We start from the raw sequence: 19,783 nt of genomic DNA on the forward strand, positions 1-19,783 counted from the left end.
GTAAGTTATAACGGCAGCACTCCCGGGACTGTGGAGAGTCAATACCAGGCTCAAAAAGTTTCCACTCATATGACAAGTCCGTAGTCCTCTCAAAGACAAAAATAAACTGTGCTGGTGAAAAACACTGCATACCCTTTTCTATAGGATTTGCACTTCCTATTCCTAATGCTGCCTTTTCAAAATAGTAGTTACAGTGGTATGAGAGAGCCTGTTCATTTTAAACTCATTTGTTCTGCAGACATCTGATTTACTGTATGCGTTTGGTTGGCATAAAGTCTTGGACATATTTGCATAAAGTCTTGGACATAATTGTGTAGGTTTTCGCCTGGTTCATTCCTTCTTTAATCATGCCGTATTTACAAGTGCCAGAACTTCCTTCAGTGGTTCACTGGAGTATCACCCATGCTGCTGATTACCGTTCCCCGAATTTCTATCTCAAACACAGGCTAGTTTCAGGGAAGGACAGAGCTCTAGACAACTGTATCACAGTTAATGCATCAGACTTTGGTCCATTAGTGACAAGAATAAAATTGATGTTGTTTGGAAATAAAAATGATGCTGCTAACGAAGGCCTCCTAATCTCTGATCAATTTCATTAGCTCCACTTCAGATTCCAAAAGATTTCTTCAATCAAACCCTAAAAAATATAAGGCGGCAAATGCACATGTTAAACACAATCAAGAAAAACATAGGGGTAGATGTATCAAGCTTTTTTCTTGTCGCAAACGCTGCGATTCGCAAAATAGCAGCGTTTGCGACAAGAAAAACGGGAAATGAGATGTATCGTGCAAAAAGTTCGCAATATTAAGGAATTGCAAATTTTGCGATTCCTTAACATTGTGCAAGCATTTAAGAAATCGCAAATTGCGATTTCTTAAATGCTATGTATGAAACATTTCATTTTAGCGAATTTTGGCAAAGAAATCGCAAATTACCACCAACTTGTAGTTGGTGGTAATTTGCTAATTCTTTTACAAATGCACTTTATGCAATTTGTAAAGGTGCCATGTGACGCTCATACATGCCCTTGGGCATGTATGTGTGCCATATGCGCACACATGTCATTTTCAGGGGTGCAGCAGGGTGTCCTTGAGACGCCCCTGCACCCTTGAAATTATTCTCAATTTGCGATTAGCAAATTGCGAAATGCAAATTGAGAATAATTTCACATTCATTCCTATGGGCCTCAAGAAATGAATTTGCTAATCCCAAATAAGGAATTTTAAGAAATCGCTAAAAAATAGCGAATTTCTACATACATGCCATTTTGCAATTCCCAAATAGCGATTCCTTAAAAATCGCTATTTGAAAATCGCAAAAGGGTATGTTGATACATCTAGCCCTTAAACTTCTCCCAAAAACATCTCAACAAATTCTCTCTGGCACGTGTTGCATGTGTTCTGTTCATGGATGTATCCAGTAGAGTACCATTCCACTAGTGGGGATATTTTGCTTTCGAAAATGTACTCATATATATATTCTAAAGGTAGTCAGATTATCTAAACTGTGCTATGCAAAATGTGAATAAATATGCTTTTTTGATTGATTTCTCACTATTCTATACAGATCATATTTGGGCGTTATGGGGCTTCTGCTTTCAGTTTAGTCCTAATAACGGGAAAGATCTGCCGAAAAATACATTTGAGCATGAAGCATTACATCAGATACTGAACACCTGAAGAGGACAGACAGATAATCGGACGCCATAACACTGATAACATTCTATCCTTCCCTTGCGGGCCTTAATGCCTACTCTGTATACTAGGGTGGAGTTATAAAGTGGTTCCATTCCCAGAATACCTCTTGTCTGTATCAGGCGAGCCAAAGTGTCTTGGCATCAAAACAATTAAAACAATTAAAATGGGGATACAATGGAAACATTTTCTAAATAGTCATATCGAATTTGTACAAATAGAAAGAACTGTGCTTTTGATTCACTTTTATTGATTGAGAGTTGGATGTTTCACGACTGATTAACAAAGCATGTGACAGTACATAAAAGAGTTCTCCTTTAGTGCTGCCTCTCAGAATCATAAATGCTTTTGTCAACAAGCCCCTAAGTGCGCGTGTTATCTACTCAAAACATCAGATCGCCACCATCTTGGTACTGGGAGTTTTAGCAATAGCTTTGCGGTTGCTCCCCATCAGCCGGACCCAATCTACTGACATTAGCAGCAATTTGGCCGGTCACCACATCATGGCAAACCTCTGGTTTGCACAATGAATAAGACTGCTGGTGGAGTGTTCATAGGGAAATATAATATAAGGAAGGCACAAATGATATATGTGCTATATAATATCTGGGAACAAGAACATTATATGTAAGCCAAGATTTGCAGACTCGGTGGCGCATACCCTGGACCCTGTTTCAGTAGTAAAGAAGGCATATGCTGGTCTTGTTGGGAAAGGAAATAAACATGTTTTAATAGTAAGCAAAACAAAGTAAACATTGACTGTACCTGAAATATCTCCAGAAAGATTTCAGAGCCTTTTTCAAATGTCTGATTATGCAATGTACTTAACTCGCTACCAAGTACTCTGTTCAACCGATCTCTTCTCCAGTCCTGGGTACAACATATAGAAAACAATAGTGTTATGTGGTTTATAAACCACCCCCTCCTCCTCAATCCATGCCTGTAAATGTAAATAGACTATTTAATTTAATTTGTTGGAGGTGTACCATCTTTTAATTATTTAGTCAGTCATAGTTATGTTATTATTTCATTTTCTGTATAGGACTTCAACGTTAACAATAATAACAAAATCAATGTACAAGCTTTTTGTTGAAGGAAATTAAGGAGAGGACCAATGGAACTCAGGCGACACCCCTTGATCATAAGGAACCTGCAGAGGAATTAAGGGGGTCATTATGATGGCGTGAGGATCGCCACCGCCGGTCGGGCGGTGGCGATCTGCCCGCAATAACTCCCCGCCCGACCGCCATTTACCCCCGACATATTACCATGGCGGGGTACCTTGGCGGATTGAAAGTCCATCCACTGCATTTCCGCCGGTCGGCAATCGTCACTATTGCTGGCCGGGCGGAACTCAGGCATTATACGGTGGAGGTGTCTGGAAGACACCACCATCCATATTAAGATGCCTGGCGGTGAAGGCCTTTCCATGGTGGCGCCGCCATGGAAAGGCATGCAGGAATTGCTCAGAGGGGCCCCTTGCAGGCCCCCGGGGGGGGGGTGGGTGGCTTCACTTGAGGGGTCCCCATGGCAGGCACTGCGCGGTGCCTGCCATGTTGTGTATGGCAATGCACAACCTGTATTCCTATAAACCAAAACAAGTGCCAGTACTGAAAATTATTAAGCAATTATTATATCACTGGAACCAATGTCAATCTGTCAACAGGTACCATGAAACATTAATTTCTACAAAAGCTTTATTATTTCGAAGCTTTGGCTTATTTGATCAATATCTTCAAATGTACATAAATAATCAACAACATCAATAACACAAAGCCATACACAATTCCTCCACTACAATGAAAATTATTGCCAAAGACACCGCAAACACACCAATTTAACTTTCACACATTCAGCATTCATTCCTGAAACATAGCCCAATCCATCCACAATATACAAGTGGGTTAGGCCAAATTTATTCACTACTATTTTAGAAAGGCACAACCCACAGGGGAAACAAGGCGCACGTAGCCAAACACCCGCACAATATACCATCATTTTTCTAAGAACAATATACAGAACAATACACAATTTAGACCGAGCACTAGCTCAATTACAAAAACCAACTCAATTCTGAATACATTGGTATGGCTAAACAGTGCTCCATGTCGACGTGTTTGGACCCTGACGGTTCTAAGGGTTCTCATCAGGACCAACAAACTATTGCTCATGAGTGATAAGCTGTTCCACTTCTTAATGCTTTCCTCAGAGTGTGTTGTGGTAATAACCCACGAGTCTTCCGGTTACTAGATGCTCTCGGACGTGACGTCACTAACGCGGCGGGCGGTACTTAGGCCGCGTTGCACTGCAGCGCAGCACTCCTGACATGCGGTAACTGCAGCAGGCAGGCACAGACGCACAGTGCAAACGCGGGACTTTCAATTACATTGCCAAAAGTAAGTCCCGCGTTTGTGTGCACTGTGCATGCAGCGGCAGCCTGCAGCTACAGAAGCTGAAGCAAGTCACCCGATCTGGTCACCTCAACTTCTAGGCGGCCGCAACGGGCCTCTGCGCGGCCGCTGCCGCCTCAAAAATGGTGCCGCCTGGGGCGGACCGCCCCCCCCCCCCCCCCCCCCTGCACCCCCCTAGCTACGCGGGTGTCTCCAGGGCAGTAAATGTGGTCATCCGTAGCTTCGTTCAGATCGCCAACATATGGTATCCATAAACAGGCACCCAGTCAGTTTATCAGCCGTAAGCTTCAATCTTTTAGGAGTCAAATAACCAGGTATCAAGATTTCGTCCGATGTGTTGTCCGATATATATTTTAAATACCCACAAGACTGTGCGGGACATGGTGTCATGAGCAACTCGGGTGCTCAGACATCGGACGAAATCTTGATACCTAGTTATTTGACTCGTAAAAGATTGAAGTTTACGGCTGATAAACTGCCGAGGTGCCTGTGAAGATTGCTCACCTGTGAGGCCCACTGAGGGGCAGGTAATTAATTAGCATGCAGACTCGAGTGTGCTTTTGAAATGTCTGCAGAAATCCTGAGATGCCTTCGAAAAAGGAGCAGGGAGGCTCCGAAACCGGTCAGGCAGAAAATAAATCAGGAACACATTGCCAGTTTCCCTTCCATTAAAGAATTCAGTTGAATTTGCTGCTGTTGAGTGCGTCCTTGGCCTCTTGAATAAACTTTTGGAAACAAATTACACAGCGTCCAAGCCGTGTGAGACTGCACCACTTTCAAAAGTAAGGATTGGGCTGCAGGGGCTTGAACCAGCGCAAGCACCACTGTGGCACAGCAGCTTTGCAAAATTTAAACCCGTCAATTGTGTGTGTAAATATAATTTGAAATACTGGACTATGTGGAACCCACCAGAGGGAAATTATGTTTTTCAAACACACTACAACAACCAGCATGCTATGTGAAAATTGCTCACGTGTGAGGCCCACTGAGGGGCAGGTACATAGGGGTCGATTAGGATGGCGGACGGATTGCCTCCGCCGGGCCGGAGGTATCCACCGCCGACCTGGCAGGGGCAATCCATCCGCCATCCTCACAGAAAAGACCCCCGCCACATTAGGATGGCTGGGGGGTCGGCGGCAGACGGCAAGACCGTCCACCGCTCGGAAAAAGTGCTTGCCGGGGCGGAATATGTTTAATATGGTGGCGGTGTCTGTTAGACACCGCCAGCCATATTACAATGGGCATTTCGTCAAGCCTTTCCGAAAGGCAGGCGGTCTTTGGTTTGCGGGTCCCCTGCGGGCCACCCTGGTGATGGCCGAGGTGTCTGGTGCAATGGGGGGGTACCTGTGGTACCCCCCCGCATTTGCATACACCAAGCAGCAGGCACCGCGGGGTGCCTGCCGCTTCGTGTATGCAAATGCGTGCATTTGATTTTCATATTGTGGCGGGCGGTGCAGTGAGCACCACCCGCCACAATGTTAAAATGAGGATTGCGCCCGCCACTGTTGCGGGCGCATCCTAATGTACATTTCGGGACCCCCGCCCTTGAGGCGGGCGGTCCCGTTTCCCGATAGGGTGGCGGAATGGCCCCCATAGTATAACCACTGCAATTTATAAAACAGTACAAAAAGAATTAAACTCAAGAAAAGTGCAAATTACTATTCCCACTACAATAAATGCAACAGTAGGAAAAGTGTTGACTTGCACAGGGATTACACTTACTATTCCCACTCCTGTCACTGCAACAGTAGGGAAAGTGTTGGATTAAGGAGTGGTAAAATGTGCTATTCCCACTCCAATAAGTGCAACAGTAGGGAATGTTTTAGAGTACGGAGGACTTAAATTTACTATTCCCACTCAAGTCAGTGCAATAGTAGGGAAAGTGTCAGATTGCTTGTGGAGTTAAACTTACTATTCCCACACCACACATTACAAAGGTAGGGAAAGTATTGGATTGCGGAGTGTTAAATTTTACCATTCCCACTCCAATCAGCGAAACAATAGGGAAAGTGTTGGATTGCGGAGGGGTAAAATTTGCTATTCCCACCCCAGTCAGTGCAACAGTACGAAAAGTGTTAGATTGCAGAGGGTTAGTAAACTTTAAAAAAAATGAAAATTAAAAAAACATTATTAAATGAAATGTTTAAATATTTCAATAGAAAATTATATCATGTAATTTTATTCCAAAAATAAACAAATTTCAAAATAATTACATTCTTTATTACATATGAAAAATTAACACACATATTATAGTTACAATTAAAATACTAAATTATATTCTCAAAATAATAACAAATAAATACGATACAAAAAAATACAAAAAAGCACAACACAATTAACAAATAACATAACAAAAAACACAATTTCTTAAAATATTTAAATATTTTTACATTTAGTAACTTCCTACGCTATACCTATACAAACTTCACAACACACACCTAAAATATATCTATTAAATTATATTAATGCATTTTAAATAATCAACTATCAAATAAAATATTAATAATAACTACCTAACAGTAAATCAATTATATTTATTTTTCTTCCCACCCTTTATCCTTACAGATCAAACAACCCGCACCTAATATTAGAATTTAAAAAAAGTTAATTTAATAATTTACATTACATACTTAATGATCAATTAACAATTGATAATAATTAATGAGTAGCCAATAAATTATATTTAATTAACTCCCCGCCCTTTACCCCTACAAATAAAACAACTGACACCTAATATATAAAACAAACAACATCTTAATTACACAAAGGCACATTATTAATAATTCAATATTTTTTGTAAATTAACTTGAATTAAATACTGTAATTAATTTCCTGCACACCCTATACCCATACTAAAACAACAAACTAAATAAAACAAATAAATACATTTAGTACACAATTTACATATTTAATCATCAATTAAATAATTATAATAATAAATAATTATTAGCTAATTATAATTAATTTACTTCAAACCCTATACCCCTACAAAACCCACAACTTGCACCTAAAACTTACATTTATGTATATATAAATAATGATCAATTAAATCATTAACATTTGTTAAAAACGAATTATTAATTAATTATAATTCATTTACTTCCCACCCTGTACCCCTATAAACCCCACAACCAGCAATAGTACTCAAAATGACAAAAAAAATTTAAATTTAAAAAGTACGAACAATTTGCAAACTATATTAAAAAAGATTAACAATATTTATACAATCTATAACATATACAATTAAAATATACAGTAACATCCATAAAAATAAATAAATATCAATATTATTAACAACAATATTTTTAACATAGAAATTAACAACATAGATATTTTTGTAATCAATATTTACACTTTCTGTATTTCTAATATCAATATTACTTACCTTTAAATTGATATTCTCATCATTGATATTCTTGCTGACGTTATTTCTGTCTGACGATATTTCCAACTCAATATTTCTGTAGTTCGATATTAAAATGTCAATGTCAATATTTTTGTCTGAATACCATGTATTTATTCTAAATGTAGTACAAAATAAAAAGCTAGTTAATTTTGAATCAAATATTTAAATGTAATGAATTTCAATATATTAATGAAAGATTCCACCCTTTGAAGGACCTGAGGGCCCTCTCAACCCTGTGGGACACCAACTATCCGTAGGTTAGAGCGCTGTGAGTGGTTTTCTAACTCTTCAATTTGATATTCCAGTGAGGACTTTTGCTTCCTGAAATGACTGAATTCTTCATGAATTGAATTGACGTGATCCTTTAATTGTAATATTCTAGATTCAGCTTCCTGCAGCCTTTCAGGGATATGCATCATAGTTTATTCAATTTTAGATAGCCTCTGATGCAAGACTGCAATTTCAGTTGCCTGAGAAGCATTAAGATTTCATCCAAGATATTATTAAGCATTGTTTTAATATTGCATTATGCAGAGACCGTTGAGTCCTCCTGAATGTTCTGCTGTGGCCCTTCAGGGACTGAGGTGCCACTATTAAAGGCAATTAGGAATTTGCCCCTATAATGAGATCAGAACTAAGAGACTAGGATACCTAGTAATCAGTGGCCCTAAACCCAGATGCCTCCAGACTCAGTCCTGATACAAGGGCCTGCGATTCTGCCTGAGCTTAAATAGCAGTGGGCTGAGGTGACCCTAGCTAACCACATGGCACTACTTTCCCTTTTACAAACAGGGGCAATCCTTCATTGTAGTCTGCTTCATGTCCGCATCCATGATGCCAACCATAGGTGTATCATTTTTCTCATTCTTCTTATTGATCGATTTGTTATGAACCCCAACTTCAGCCACTGTGGGAGAGTTAATTACAGCCACTATAGCTTCTGCCCCAACTCCAAAGACAGACTTACTGGCCCTATCTCACCCTCCTTCAGAGTAGTGGTCAGATCTTCTTCTGAGCTTATGGGCTCGTCGCAAACCCTGACTCTTGATGGATGTGAAAACTGCGCTTTACCCTTGCAGCTGTGGTTTTCGCATGTGTAGTGCACTTTTTATCTTTGAAGGCCTGCGTTGAGGCGGGGTTAAAATTTCCAACAAGATTGCGAGTTTTAAGATGTTTTCCCATATTTGTAATGCCTTTTAGACACTGGCTTCAGTCCCAAAGGTGAGATGATGGCCCAGGATTGTCAACAAAAATGTCCCACGAGCCCCAAGAGGACAGTAGCATTGGCTTCAAATACCGTACGGCTGATGCTTGGGGAAACCTGACCAGTGACCCTCAACCGGGTAAAATGCAAGTATCACATTCAGATCAACCAAAGCACTTACCCCCCGGTGAGAAACCTGCCAGTTCCCCCCATCGAGCACTCCTCATGGTGTCCATTCATTCAGCACTGGTGTAGAACTGCTGAAAAGGGTTCATGTTTGGCAGATGGATTTTCCCCTTGAATAGGACGCAATTGCAGTCAGCAGGTCACTTCATACTGCAGCGCTCACTTGATCTGCATCTGCCAGATCCTTTAAGGAGCTAATTTCCCTCCTGCCAGCAGCTGACAATTACAGCAATTTTGGCATTTACACTACCGGCAGCTGACAGCTACCCATGGCCGTGGCATCCAAAAGTCAGCGTCACTCCACGCGGAAGTGGATGCGACATGGAGGGGAGGGGCCGACTGTGTCTTAGCAGTGGAACATGCGTGATCCACCCACCTCATCCTTCATTAAGACTCTTGTCCTGCCAGGCCATTCAGGTGACTTGACAATCACACAACCCATTCGAAATTGTCAAGCACTATCTAGGTAAACTTAGCCAACTACTGTGTTAAAAAGCACATATTAACCAAGGCCATTGAGAAAAAACATTTTTCAACATCAGAAATACCTCATTGTTGTATATTTGCAGATATATCGGCCTCAGCAGCTCGTCGTTGAAAAGAGTTCGTAAAAATGCTATATTTGTTTAAAGCGCAGGGTGCTCAAGATACTATTGCACCACAATCTAAGTTCAAGGTCTTGGTTAAAGGGAAGTTTCATATGTTCACTAACTTAGCAGAGGGTCAAGAGCTGATGCAGAAGATCTCTAATTGATTTGAAACATGATTTGTGCATATGCAGCTATTTTGAGGAGCCAGGCTAGGCCCTTAATGTTGATGATGTTGTCAGGGTATGCTCTGTGTTAGGAGGTCGAGAACCCATTCGGCACAAGTGGTTTTGATGAGGGCGCTGGAGGTTGAGGAAGGAGGCTCATGTGTACACCAGTGTGCAGCTACTTGGCACCCCATGTGGGTTGTTGCAACAAGAGGGGTAGTGTGGGCGATTCCACTCTCACAGGGCTCAGAGGGTCTCTAGGGCAAGTGGGGATGCTTGGTGGGCATAGGGGGGGGGAGCACTCATAGCAAAATGAAGAGAATCACCATAAATCATGAATGTTTAGCCACAGATCACATAGGACAGTCACTAATGAGAAAAAGGAATCTATGTAATGGGTCTTAAAGCCAGAATTATTTCGTGCAAAGTCAATGGCATGACAAATAAGCGGAAGTATGGGGGACTGATTAGATGGTCCACCTCTTTTTCTCCAGAAGTTCTATTTCTACAGGAGACCCATCTTAAAAGTAACTTCCCAGAACCCTTTATTCCTAGTATTATTCAAAAGCTTATTTTACTTCAGCAGGCCTGGCAGTAAGGGGAGTTGCAGTTTACCTAGGCAGATGGCTGGACTGGCCAGTTTCTCAAGTTATCAGAGATCCCCAGAGAAGTTTGATATGGCTAAAACTAGTGGAAATGGTAATTCTCTAAATGTGGTCAACTATTATGCCCCGTTTTTGATTAAGCAGATTCATTAAGACAGATATACAATATTGCTATGGCAGCAGTTGGTCCAATAATTCTAGGGGGTGACTTTAACTTTATCCAGGATTTGGTATGGTATACATCTAAAAACAATTGAAGACGAAAACTAAAAAAGGGGTGGATGCGCGGAAGCAAGAATTTCAACTAATCAATCCATGGTGCAGTGATCGTTTGGGGATGTCACAATATACTTGCTGCTCGTACCACTTTCATTCAGCTTCCTGTATTATTTTTTAATTTTTCCGTTGCTTAAATGGGTGAGCACAGATATTTGTGTTAACTAATTTTCCGATCATTCTTTGGCCACTATCATAGTGTAGTTTGATGCAACTAGAAGGGAAAGGTCCAGGTGGCAACTGGATTGGAACCTTCTTACTAAACAAGAATAGTTGAAAGGTATGAGAACATTTATTTAAGATTTTTTACCATTTGAATAGGGGTTCTCCATCATTGTTTTTGGTCTGCGAAGCCTTTAAACCTACTGTTTGGGGGTAGATTATTGCTTACAAAGCTCAGAAATCCAAAATGTGTGCAGAGTGGATAGCTGTGCTTCAATCAGCAGCAGATACAGCCTTTTAGACAAAGAATAGGTCTGAGGATCAACAACTCCCCACCGAGTACCATCAGGGTAAAGCCAAGAATGACTTGAGAGAATTCTTCATTATGGAGCAAATCAATAGCTCAAGGGCTTTCCAGTAGCAGGTATATGAGGATTGCCAGATGATCAGGAAATTTCTTGCATGGTCAATGCAGGTTAAGTAGGATGCTGTATTCGTAAGGGAGCTAGAGAAGCCAGATATTGGGGAATTGGTTCTTGATAAGGCTGAATGTCCCAAGTTTCTTCCAGCATTACAAGATCTTGTATTAAAGTAAATATAGGATCCCGCAGGCCAGTATATCCCAATTCTTTCAGCGCATCAGGTTTCTGCAGTTTGCACATTCCCAGGTGCAAAGAATGGCCTCTGATGTACCAGCGATAGAGGTTCAGGAAGCTCTTGCCACAACGCCTAGTGGGAAGGCATGCGGCAATGATGGATTTCCAGTTGAATTTTTTTTAGAGCATTCTCAAGAGAACTTATACCCTTTTGGATGGAGTTAATTAATTTTGTTAAAGAGGGGGAAGAAATTCCCTCGCCTCTTATGGAGTGCAGGGTTATTATAGTTAAAAAAAGATAAGTACCCAGGGGATGTCAACTCATACCATCCCATTAGCTGATTGAAAATGGATTATAAGCTTTAATTAAAATATGGGCTATTCGGTCACTCCGGCAGTCCAGGCATTAATACATAATGACTGGACAGGGTTTGTGGGTGGTCGAGTGATATCGGCTAATACGGGCTTCCTAATACATGCGCTAGACTACTTTGTTCCTAACTAGACTCGTGCAGCTGTAATAATGGTTGATGCAGAGAAAGCATTTAACATGGTTCACTGGGAATCCCTATCAAGGAGCACAAGCAAAGATTTTTGTGAATTCCAATCTTGCAGGGGTAGTAGATATAAACAGGGGAATGCATTGGGGTCTCCTCTGTCCCTGATGTTATTTTTTTTTTTATAGAGCACCTGGAAGATAGGATTCAGGAGAATGAGGGGATTGAGGCCCCCGTAATGGGGGTGGCTAAATTAAAAATGTTTGCAGATTACATTATCCTAGAGAACAGATCATACAAAGGGTACTGGATGAGTTTGAGCAGTTTAAATCAACCAGAATAAAATTGAACTACTACTTTTCAACACTTCAGTTAGCAACCTCCCTACTTCTCTTTAGCAGCAGGCCTGCTCTCAAAGTCCGATCCCCTATCTGGGTATATTCGTAACGAGTATTTACTCCCAGCTCTATCAATTAAACTATGTGATAATGCTGAAGATCAAGGGCTTGTTGCTTAGATGGGTGCTTCTTACCCTTACATTAGTTGGTAGCTTAAAGAGCTATTTCACGGAAGTGGAATCTATTTTCAGGGACCTTGTGTGAAATAAGAATGCTACTAGGATAAAACTCCCTGTACTTCAACTAGATACTAGTCAGGGTGGGCTACTACCCCATGTGCAGACATCTTATGAAGCATCTTTTTTAGATGCTCTAGCAAGATCAATAGTTGGAATGAAGAAGGTCAATTTTTTTTCTATAGGCAAAATGACTCCGGGTGTTGGATCTCAGCTGTCGGTTTTTATTAAGACAGCTAAAGTCCCAAAGAAAACAAGATACAAGGTTTTACAGGAGACTGGCGCCAGACTCAAATCACAGTAACTATCTAAAGGCATTTCATTAGGCTTTGAGTATCTTACAATACAGGAGTGGAAATATGCTGGCTTGATAATACCACATAGTCACTTAAGATTTTAGAATGCTAGTGGTTTTAAAGAATTGGGACACTTCTTGTTGAGGGTTAAAATGCATTACATGGTAAGAATTGCATGCTCAAAGTGGTGATCGGTTCAAGTTGTTTTTCCTGGGGTTCCAGAAGATATATCACCCATGTTTTTGAAGAATAACTGCTCGGAATTCAGTTTAAACTCCCACCCTGCCATACACTCACTTTTAAGGTCGAAACTCAGGGGAATTGGAAACTGGTATAGATTACACGAGATCAGGGGGGCAGGCACCAGGTGAAAAGATTTTTAGAAAAAATCAGCCTGTCCATGCAATGCACTCTCTCGGAGGTGGATTGGCAGTCTATGTTGCTATTAAGTTATATGGCTTTAAGGACAGCACATTTTAAGAGGATGTACTTCCTATCTCGCTGGATGGCTTATTATACCCCCACTGCCCTCCACAGAATATACCCGGCAGAGGATGATTGCTAAATTGATGTCAGCAACAGGGGATGGAAGGTTGGTTGCATATTTTTTCACTTGCCAAATATGGGAATGATTTTGGGGGAAAGTTTTCGCTGCTCGTAGTCTCAGTTTCCAGATTAATTTGGACCCGGAGGCTAGTGTGGCACTTTTTGCGTTTGTTTGCAAGAGTCAGGGTTCAGGTATTGGCAAGTGGGGACAGGTGTTTATATCGATAGCTTCTTTAATTGCTCGTTCATCGATTCTATAGAACTAGAAAACATCTAGGGTTTCAATATACCAAGAGTGGTTCAATAGAATGCTTAGGACTAAAATGTTTGAGGAGGCATTTGCAAGACGGGTGGGGGGCCTAAAGAGATTTAATGCCTCATGGCAGTTTTGGGATATAACAGATTCAGCAGTAGTGCAACTGGTCACTCCATGAGGGCCAGCCATAGCTGCTCGAGATTTCTATGCATCTAATTATACATGACATGTGAATAGTTGTTAATCTAGCTTTTTGATTTGGCCTTTTGTTTAGGTCGTAGTCTACTGGTCATGGTACTTAAGTCTCCTTTTTACTCTGCCATTGCAAACAGGTGCTCAGAGGGAAAAAACGCAGTTTACCCTCCACTCACATCTATTTATCAAACAAACGTGCTCTATATCTGATAGGATGTCTCGAATGTCACCTACCTCCCTTCCTGGTGAGGATACTTATAGAACGCGATGCCTCTGCAGTACTAACAGGGTGTTCCTATCTCCTTCCTAAAATGCTGTATGTGTCTGTGTCTCCAACACCCATTCCAAACAACCTCTCAACTGAAAAAGTGTTGCGAAATAAGTGTGTGAAAAAAGTGGGAAGGGACCTCACGGAAACAACCACCAGGGAGCGGCTAACAAGTACTCATCAGTGTGTTCCACTTATCATCATCGGTGCCTTCCCACAAAAAAATAAATGTGTAGGTAATGTGTTCAACTGAATAGTGAAACAATCTACAACTACCTATCAAAACCTAACCCCGGAGCTAGAATCCCTACATACACTCTTCTAGCCCTCTAAAAATGAGCTAGGCACCTCTTAGCACTATAGTCAACTTTATTTGTTGCTGGGTGTCTGCTCAAATTAAAAACAAAGAGCTACTGTCGAGCTTCGTTTCAACATATATGAAGCCAACATGTTTCATTGCCTATTACTCTTTATCGGCAACTTCTTCAGGACTAGGGGTCAGTCCACGCCACACTGTGACTTCACAGCTTAATACCTGTAGAACACTGACACATACAAAATACACAAAAACATACCCAGAGTGACACTCATCAGTATTTGCTCTGAGAATAGCCGTTCACTTCTATTGTAACTGCTAATTGGACGTAATAGATTACCTGGTGGTTGCTGCCCTCTGGCATACCTACAGCCACCAGTTCAGAAGACGTGTGCGCATCCACATCTGCCGATCTCAGTTGCACTCTGTCATAGTACACATTTATACATCCATTTAAAAACAAGTCCTGTCTCTCTCATGATTCATCAGACCAGCACCTGCCACCATACATGAGTGCACACTCCACTGGCCGCATGTAGCTCTCCTGGTTACTAAATTCACCTCATATCACAGTAGCAGCACCTGCGCCTGATCAGGCACATTTCCTCCTTCTGCAGCGTGGTTTTTCTGCTTGAATGTCACCCGCAAATGTCATTTCAAAATGGCGTTAATCTACACAACATCGGTATTTAAAACAACTGTACTCCAACAGCCTTGTGTTGCTCTCTTGGTTACTAAATTCACCACATATCACAGTCTATATACAACCCGCCAAGTGCTAAGAGGTGCCTAGCTCGTTTTTAGAGGGCTAGAACAGTGTATGTAGGGATTCTAGCTCAGGGGTCAGGTTTTGACAGGTAGTTGTAGATTGTTTCACTATTCAGTTGAGCACATTACCTGCACATTTATTTTTTAGTGGGAAGGCGCCGATGATGATAAGTGGAACACACTGATGAGTACCTGTCAGCAGTTCCCTGGTGGTTGTTTCCGTGAGGTCCCTTCTCACTTTTTTCACACACTTTTTTTCGCAACACTTTTTTCAGTTGAGAGGGGGTTTGGAATGGGTGTTGAAGACACAGACACAGACAGCATTTTAGGAAGGAGATAGGAACACCCTGTTAGTACTGCAAAGGCGTCTCGTACTATAAGTATCATCACCAGGAAGGGAGTGTTCGAGACATCCTATCAGATATAGAGCAGGTTTGCTTTTTACTCTGAACAGGGGTATGTATGATCTAGCTGGCCTGGGCACCTTGGTTTTTGTGTACAGTGCTGCTAGTATAATAGTAATTGTTTCTTTCTGGTAAAAATGAAGGTATGAAGTAATTCCAGCGGTGGGGATTCAGTACGGCACAATGGCACTTTTCTGATGGCTGCTATTATCTATGTACTGTATAGCGGTTCCTACCATTGAATGAACAAAGTAACAGTGGAGGTGGCGATCTAATTTGGCATGTGGGCACTTAATTGTTTGTTAGAATGCAAAGCATTTGTATTGTTTATTAATGGATCCACTGTTCCAGACTTTGTGATTTATTGTCTGTTTATATTTCTTTGATAATATCAATAGGTATTTTTATGTCACTTGCAGGTATGTCTTTTATATGTAATCGATCTATGATTCTACTCAATAAAATGTATAAAATACAAAATGTAATATATTATAATAAATTGACTTTATTTTTTTATGATTTATTACAAAAATTCCACCTATAGTTAAATGTTTACATTTTTATATTATGTATTGCATATTACAAAAATGTATGTATAGAATAAATTTGCATCAATGTAATAATTTTTTACAAATTAAATCCATATTTATTTTCATATTACAGTAGGTTATTAAAATATTTCATCATAAAATATATTTCATTTTAAAAATAGATAAATATTTTGGCATAAAATAAACTTTATATGTGTGTGTGTGTGTATATATATATTCACTTACAAAACCAAAGGTTACAGGGAAGTTATAGTTAGGAAATAGGTTTAAAACAAACGTAGAAATTCACTGAAAAAACAACATTTAAGGGGACGTTACAGTTAGGTTCAGATTTTACACACTCAAAACCATAGAAATGTTGCAGTTATAGTTATCTCAAGTAACTATAACTTGTGCCCTGAGGTAACTATAATTCATGCCCCTGCCATGCATCTAATTATACATGACATGTGAATAGTTGTTAATCTAGCTTTTTGATTTGGCCTTTTGTTTAGGTCGTAGTCTACTGGTCATGGTACTTAAGTCTCCTTTTTACTCTGCCATTGCAAACAGGTGCTCAGAGGGAAAAAACGCAGGTTACCCTCCACTCACATCTATTTATCAAACAAACGTGCTATCATTTTAGAATGATATTTCAGTAAATTAGGGCACACCAATATACCCTTGTGGGCTTGGGTAATAAAGTTAACAGGAAAAGATGCCTACAAGGGATTCATTTGAACATTATTTTCTAACTCAATATATTCTATATAGAATGTCAACACATGAAACCACAAATTAATTAAATCAAGACTTTATTTATTCAGTAAGTAAATTACAATTGCCAGGTGTATCAATAATGATTTAGTTTATATCAAAATGCAAAGAACAGGGGTTCACAAACAAACAATACAAACATACAGAATAAGCCATCATCATACTTTATTCGACAATTAAGTCATAAAAGCATACATAAAAACATACATAAAACCGCAGTATTTCAATATAAAATTCCATTAAAAAAAACATTCAATAAATATCTAAGAATTGAATTAAACTATTATAGACTATTGCCGAATATCAATTATTTTGAGTACATAAAAACTAAATTCATGAAACAAAATCCATCATTTTTAACAGTACAGGGGGTATTGCACATAAGTTACACAAATTGAGTAGGCCCACATATTTACACACAGTCTGCAAACAATAATCAAAGCCCTTCCGCAACAAGGCGCATACGGATTACCCAAGCCCATTTCAGAAATTTAGCCATGGCAATAGCAATTGCAGGGCAGGGGTCACTACTTAAAATTCTTAAAGCCTCAGTGTACCTTCGTGTACCAATCGCTCTGCAAATAGGCTTAACCCACATGGCTCTGGGTGCAGAATATAAGGGGCAAAAGAAGAGAAGATGACTTATTGTTTCTCGTTCTTCACCACACTTAGGGCATTTATCCCTACCGTTTTCCCCTGCCCAATTGGCTGTAAAAGACCTAACTGGAAGGGAGCCTACTCTAAATTGAAAATAGAGTTTGCGGTCCTGATTTTTCTCTATGGCATCCCAATACAATTCCAGTTTCGGTTGGGCCTTAAATTCTAGGAAACGGCCTGTTAGGTGTGAGGAAGAACCCCTTATACATACGTCTGCATTTGTCATCTCCCAATAGCTTACTTTCAGTAGTTTCTTGGAAGGGAATATAGCGTTTGTCGGGTCGTCCCATAGCTCTCGCAGTCCCAGCCTAATTAGTAGGGACCGAATGGACTTCAGCCAGTGAATTTTTTGGGAGTCATCTTTTATCATAATCTCCCGTAAGCCCTGTGCATAATGTTGGAGTTCCTCTGTGGTCCACAGTCGGCGCCAATACAGCAAGGGCCGTAGAGAGGCAAGGTCCTGGACCGCTTTTTGTCCAAGATCCCACATTAGAGGTGTTAAAGGAGTACTTGTAGGGACGCTATTTGCTTTACGCAAAAATTCGTTTTCTGCTAGCGTCAGATTTTTCAAATTCTGAAATCCCCATAGCTCGGCACCGTACAATGTCGAGCTTAGCACCTTCATCCTATAAATTTCCAATAGTGGGCTAATGGGCTTTGTTGTTGATAAGCTAAACGTTTTCAGAAGAATACCAGCCTGCTGTTGATGTTTTAATACTGCAATATCTAATTGGCTGATCCACCCCAGATCTCTCTGGAGTGTGACCCCCAGATAAGTGAAGGCGTCAACCCGCTCTAGCGGGGCGCCATTCATATACATCGCACCTCTGAAAGGTTTAGCAGGCCCAGGTGATATACGGCCGTTAAGGACCATAAACTTGGTTTTTGCCGTGTTTATTTCAAGGCCTCTCTTCAGGCAGAAGATTTCAAAGCGCTTTAGAGCGCGCTGGAGCCCGCTTGGTGTTTTTGACATACTCAATGTATCGTCCGCGAACATGAGGATCGGGACCCGCTCACCACACATAGCCGGGGCATCGGTAGGGATCAGGGAGAGGAACTCAGCCACCCCGTTCACGAAGAGCGAGAACAAGGTCGATGCCATGACACAGCCTTGTCTCACTCCCCGCTCAACCGGGAAGGTTTCCGTTACCTCTCCCTGACGACCCCACCGAACCCGGGCGAAAGTATCCTCATGTAGGCGGACGATTAGGCTCAATAGTTCAGGTGCCATCCCCAGCTCTGCAAGGACTTTCCACAGGATTTTACGCGGAACAAGGTCGAAAGCCGCCCTTAGGTCAACAAAGACCGCGTACAAGGTGCCTTTCTCTAAGATCACCGTACGCCAGTATAACATGATAAACCTAAAGACCTGGTCTATAGTACTTGTTTTCGGGCGAAAGCCAGCCTGGAGGTGACTCAAGATGTTATCATCATCCATCCAGGACTGGATTTTGCCCAATACAAGTCGACCCACAATCTTTTGGATCGAGTCGATCAGACTTATCGGTCTATAATTAGCTGCTGACGACTTATCCCCTTTTTTGTACACTGGCACTATCTCTGCACCTTTCCATGATTGGGGTACCTCCATCCCTTGTGCTATGGCATTTGCCACATACAGGATATACATCCTCCAGCGGGCTCTGTTATTCAAAAATACGTCTGCGGGCACACAGTCCATGCCTGTGGCACGACCCTCATTAACTAGGTCTAGTGCCCTGTCCACTTCTCCTAGAGTGAAAGTGGCTTCTTTATAAAAGGCGTGAACAAACACCCCCTCGCTACTATTAGCTACACTGCTGGCATATTGGGGGCTAAAATACTCAACCCATGAGTTTTGGTCAACATTATTTTGAGGGCTCTCTTTATGCCCTCCCCTGTCCCATTTAAAAATATTCCCAAAAAATTGGGGGTTTTTAGATTTACATGCCATTTTGAGATCTTGCCACCAGTTTTGTTCCCATTCCTTTTTTGCCACATGTTGAGTTTGTCTATAATTTGAACGGGCCAGCTTTATTTTCCTTAAATCTTTAGTCTTTAAGGCAAGTCCTAAATCTCCCCTAGCTTGACGGCAGAGGTCATTATACCAGGTTTCTTCTTTTCTGATCTGGGATCTAGTGCCTAGGTTAGGTTTGCAAAAGTTAGGTTTGCAAAAATATATATATATATTTTTTTTATTTATTTTTTTAAAAATTTTTATTGAGCAATCACATAAAATTACAAAGATGGGCCCACAACCACACGGGCTGGCCGCTAAGTCACATAGCACGACACATGAAATAAACAATCATTTCCGAGGCCAGGCCAAATCATAGAATAAAATTGCTCCAGACATAGGACAGGATACAACAATTTTCTATATAAAACATGAAAATAACAAACACAAAGACAAGGCGAATATAGTA

General features: G+C 40.9%; 1 protein-coding gene across 2 annotated transcripts in view; it reads right to left on the bottom strand.

Moving 5' to 3' along the window:
• LOC144782779 (exocyst complex component 3-like) overlaps positions 1 to 19,783 on the bottom strand; it is a 380,915-nt gene that overhangs the window by 181,723 nt on the left and 179,409 nt on the right. For both annotated transcript variants that reach the window (XM_078662074.1, XM_078662073.1), the window contains exon 4: positions 2,460 to 2,564. In XM_078662074.1, coding sequence (XP_078518200.1) covers positions 2,460 to 2,564 — 105 coding nt within the window. The remainder of the gene's footprint in view (positions 1 to 2,459; positions 2,565 to 19,783) is intronic.

Source organism: Lissotriton helveticus, chromosome 9, assembly GCF_964261635.1.
Source record: "Lissotriton helveticus chromosome 9, aLisHel1.1, whole genome shotgun sequence".
Taxonomy (NCBI): domain Eukaryota; kingdom Metazoa; phylum Chordata; class Amphibia; order Caudata; family Salamandridae; genus Lissotriton; species Lissotriton helveticus.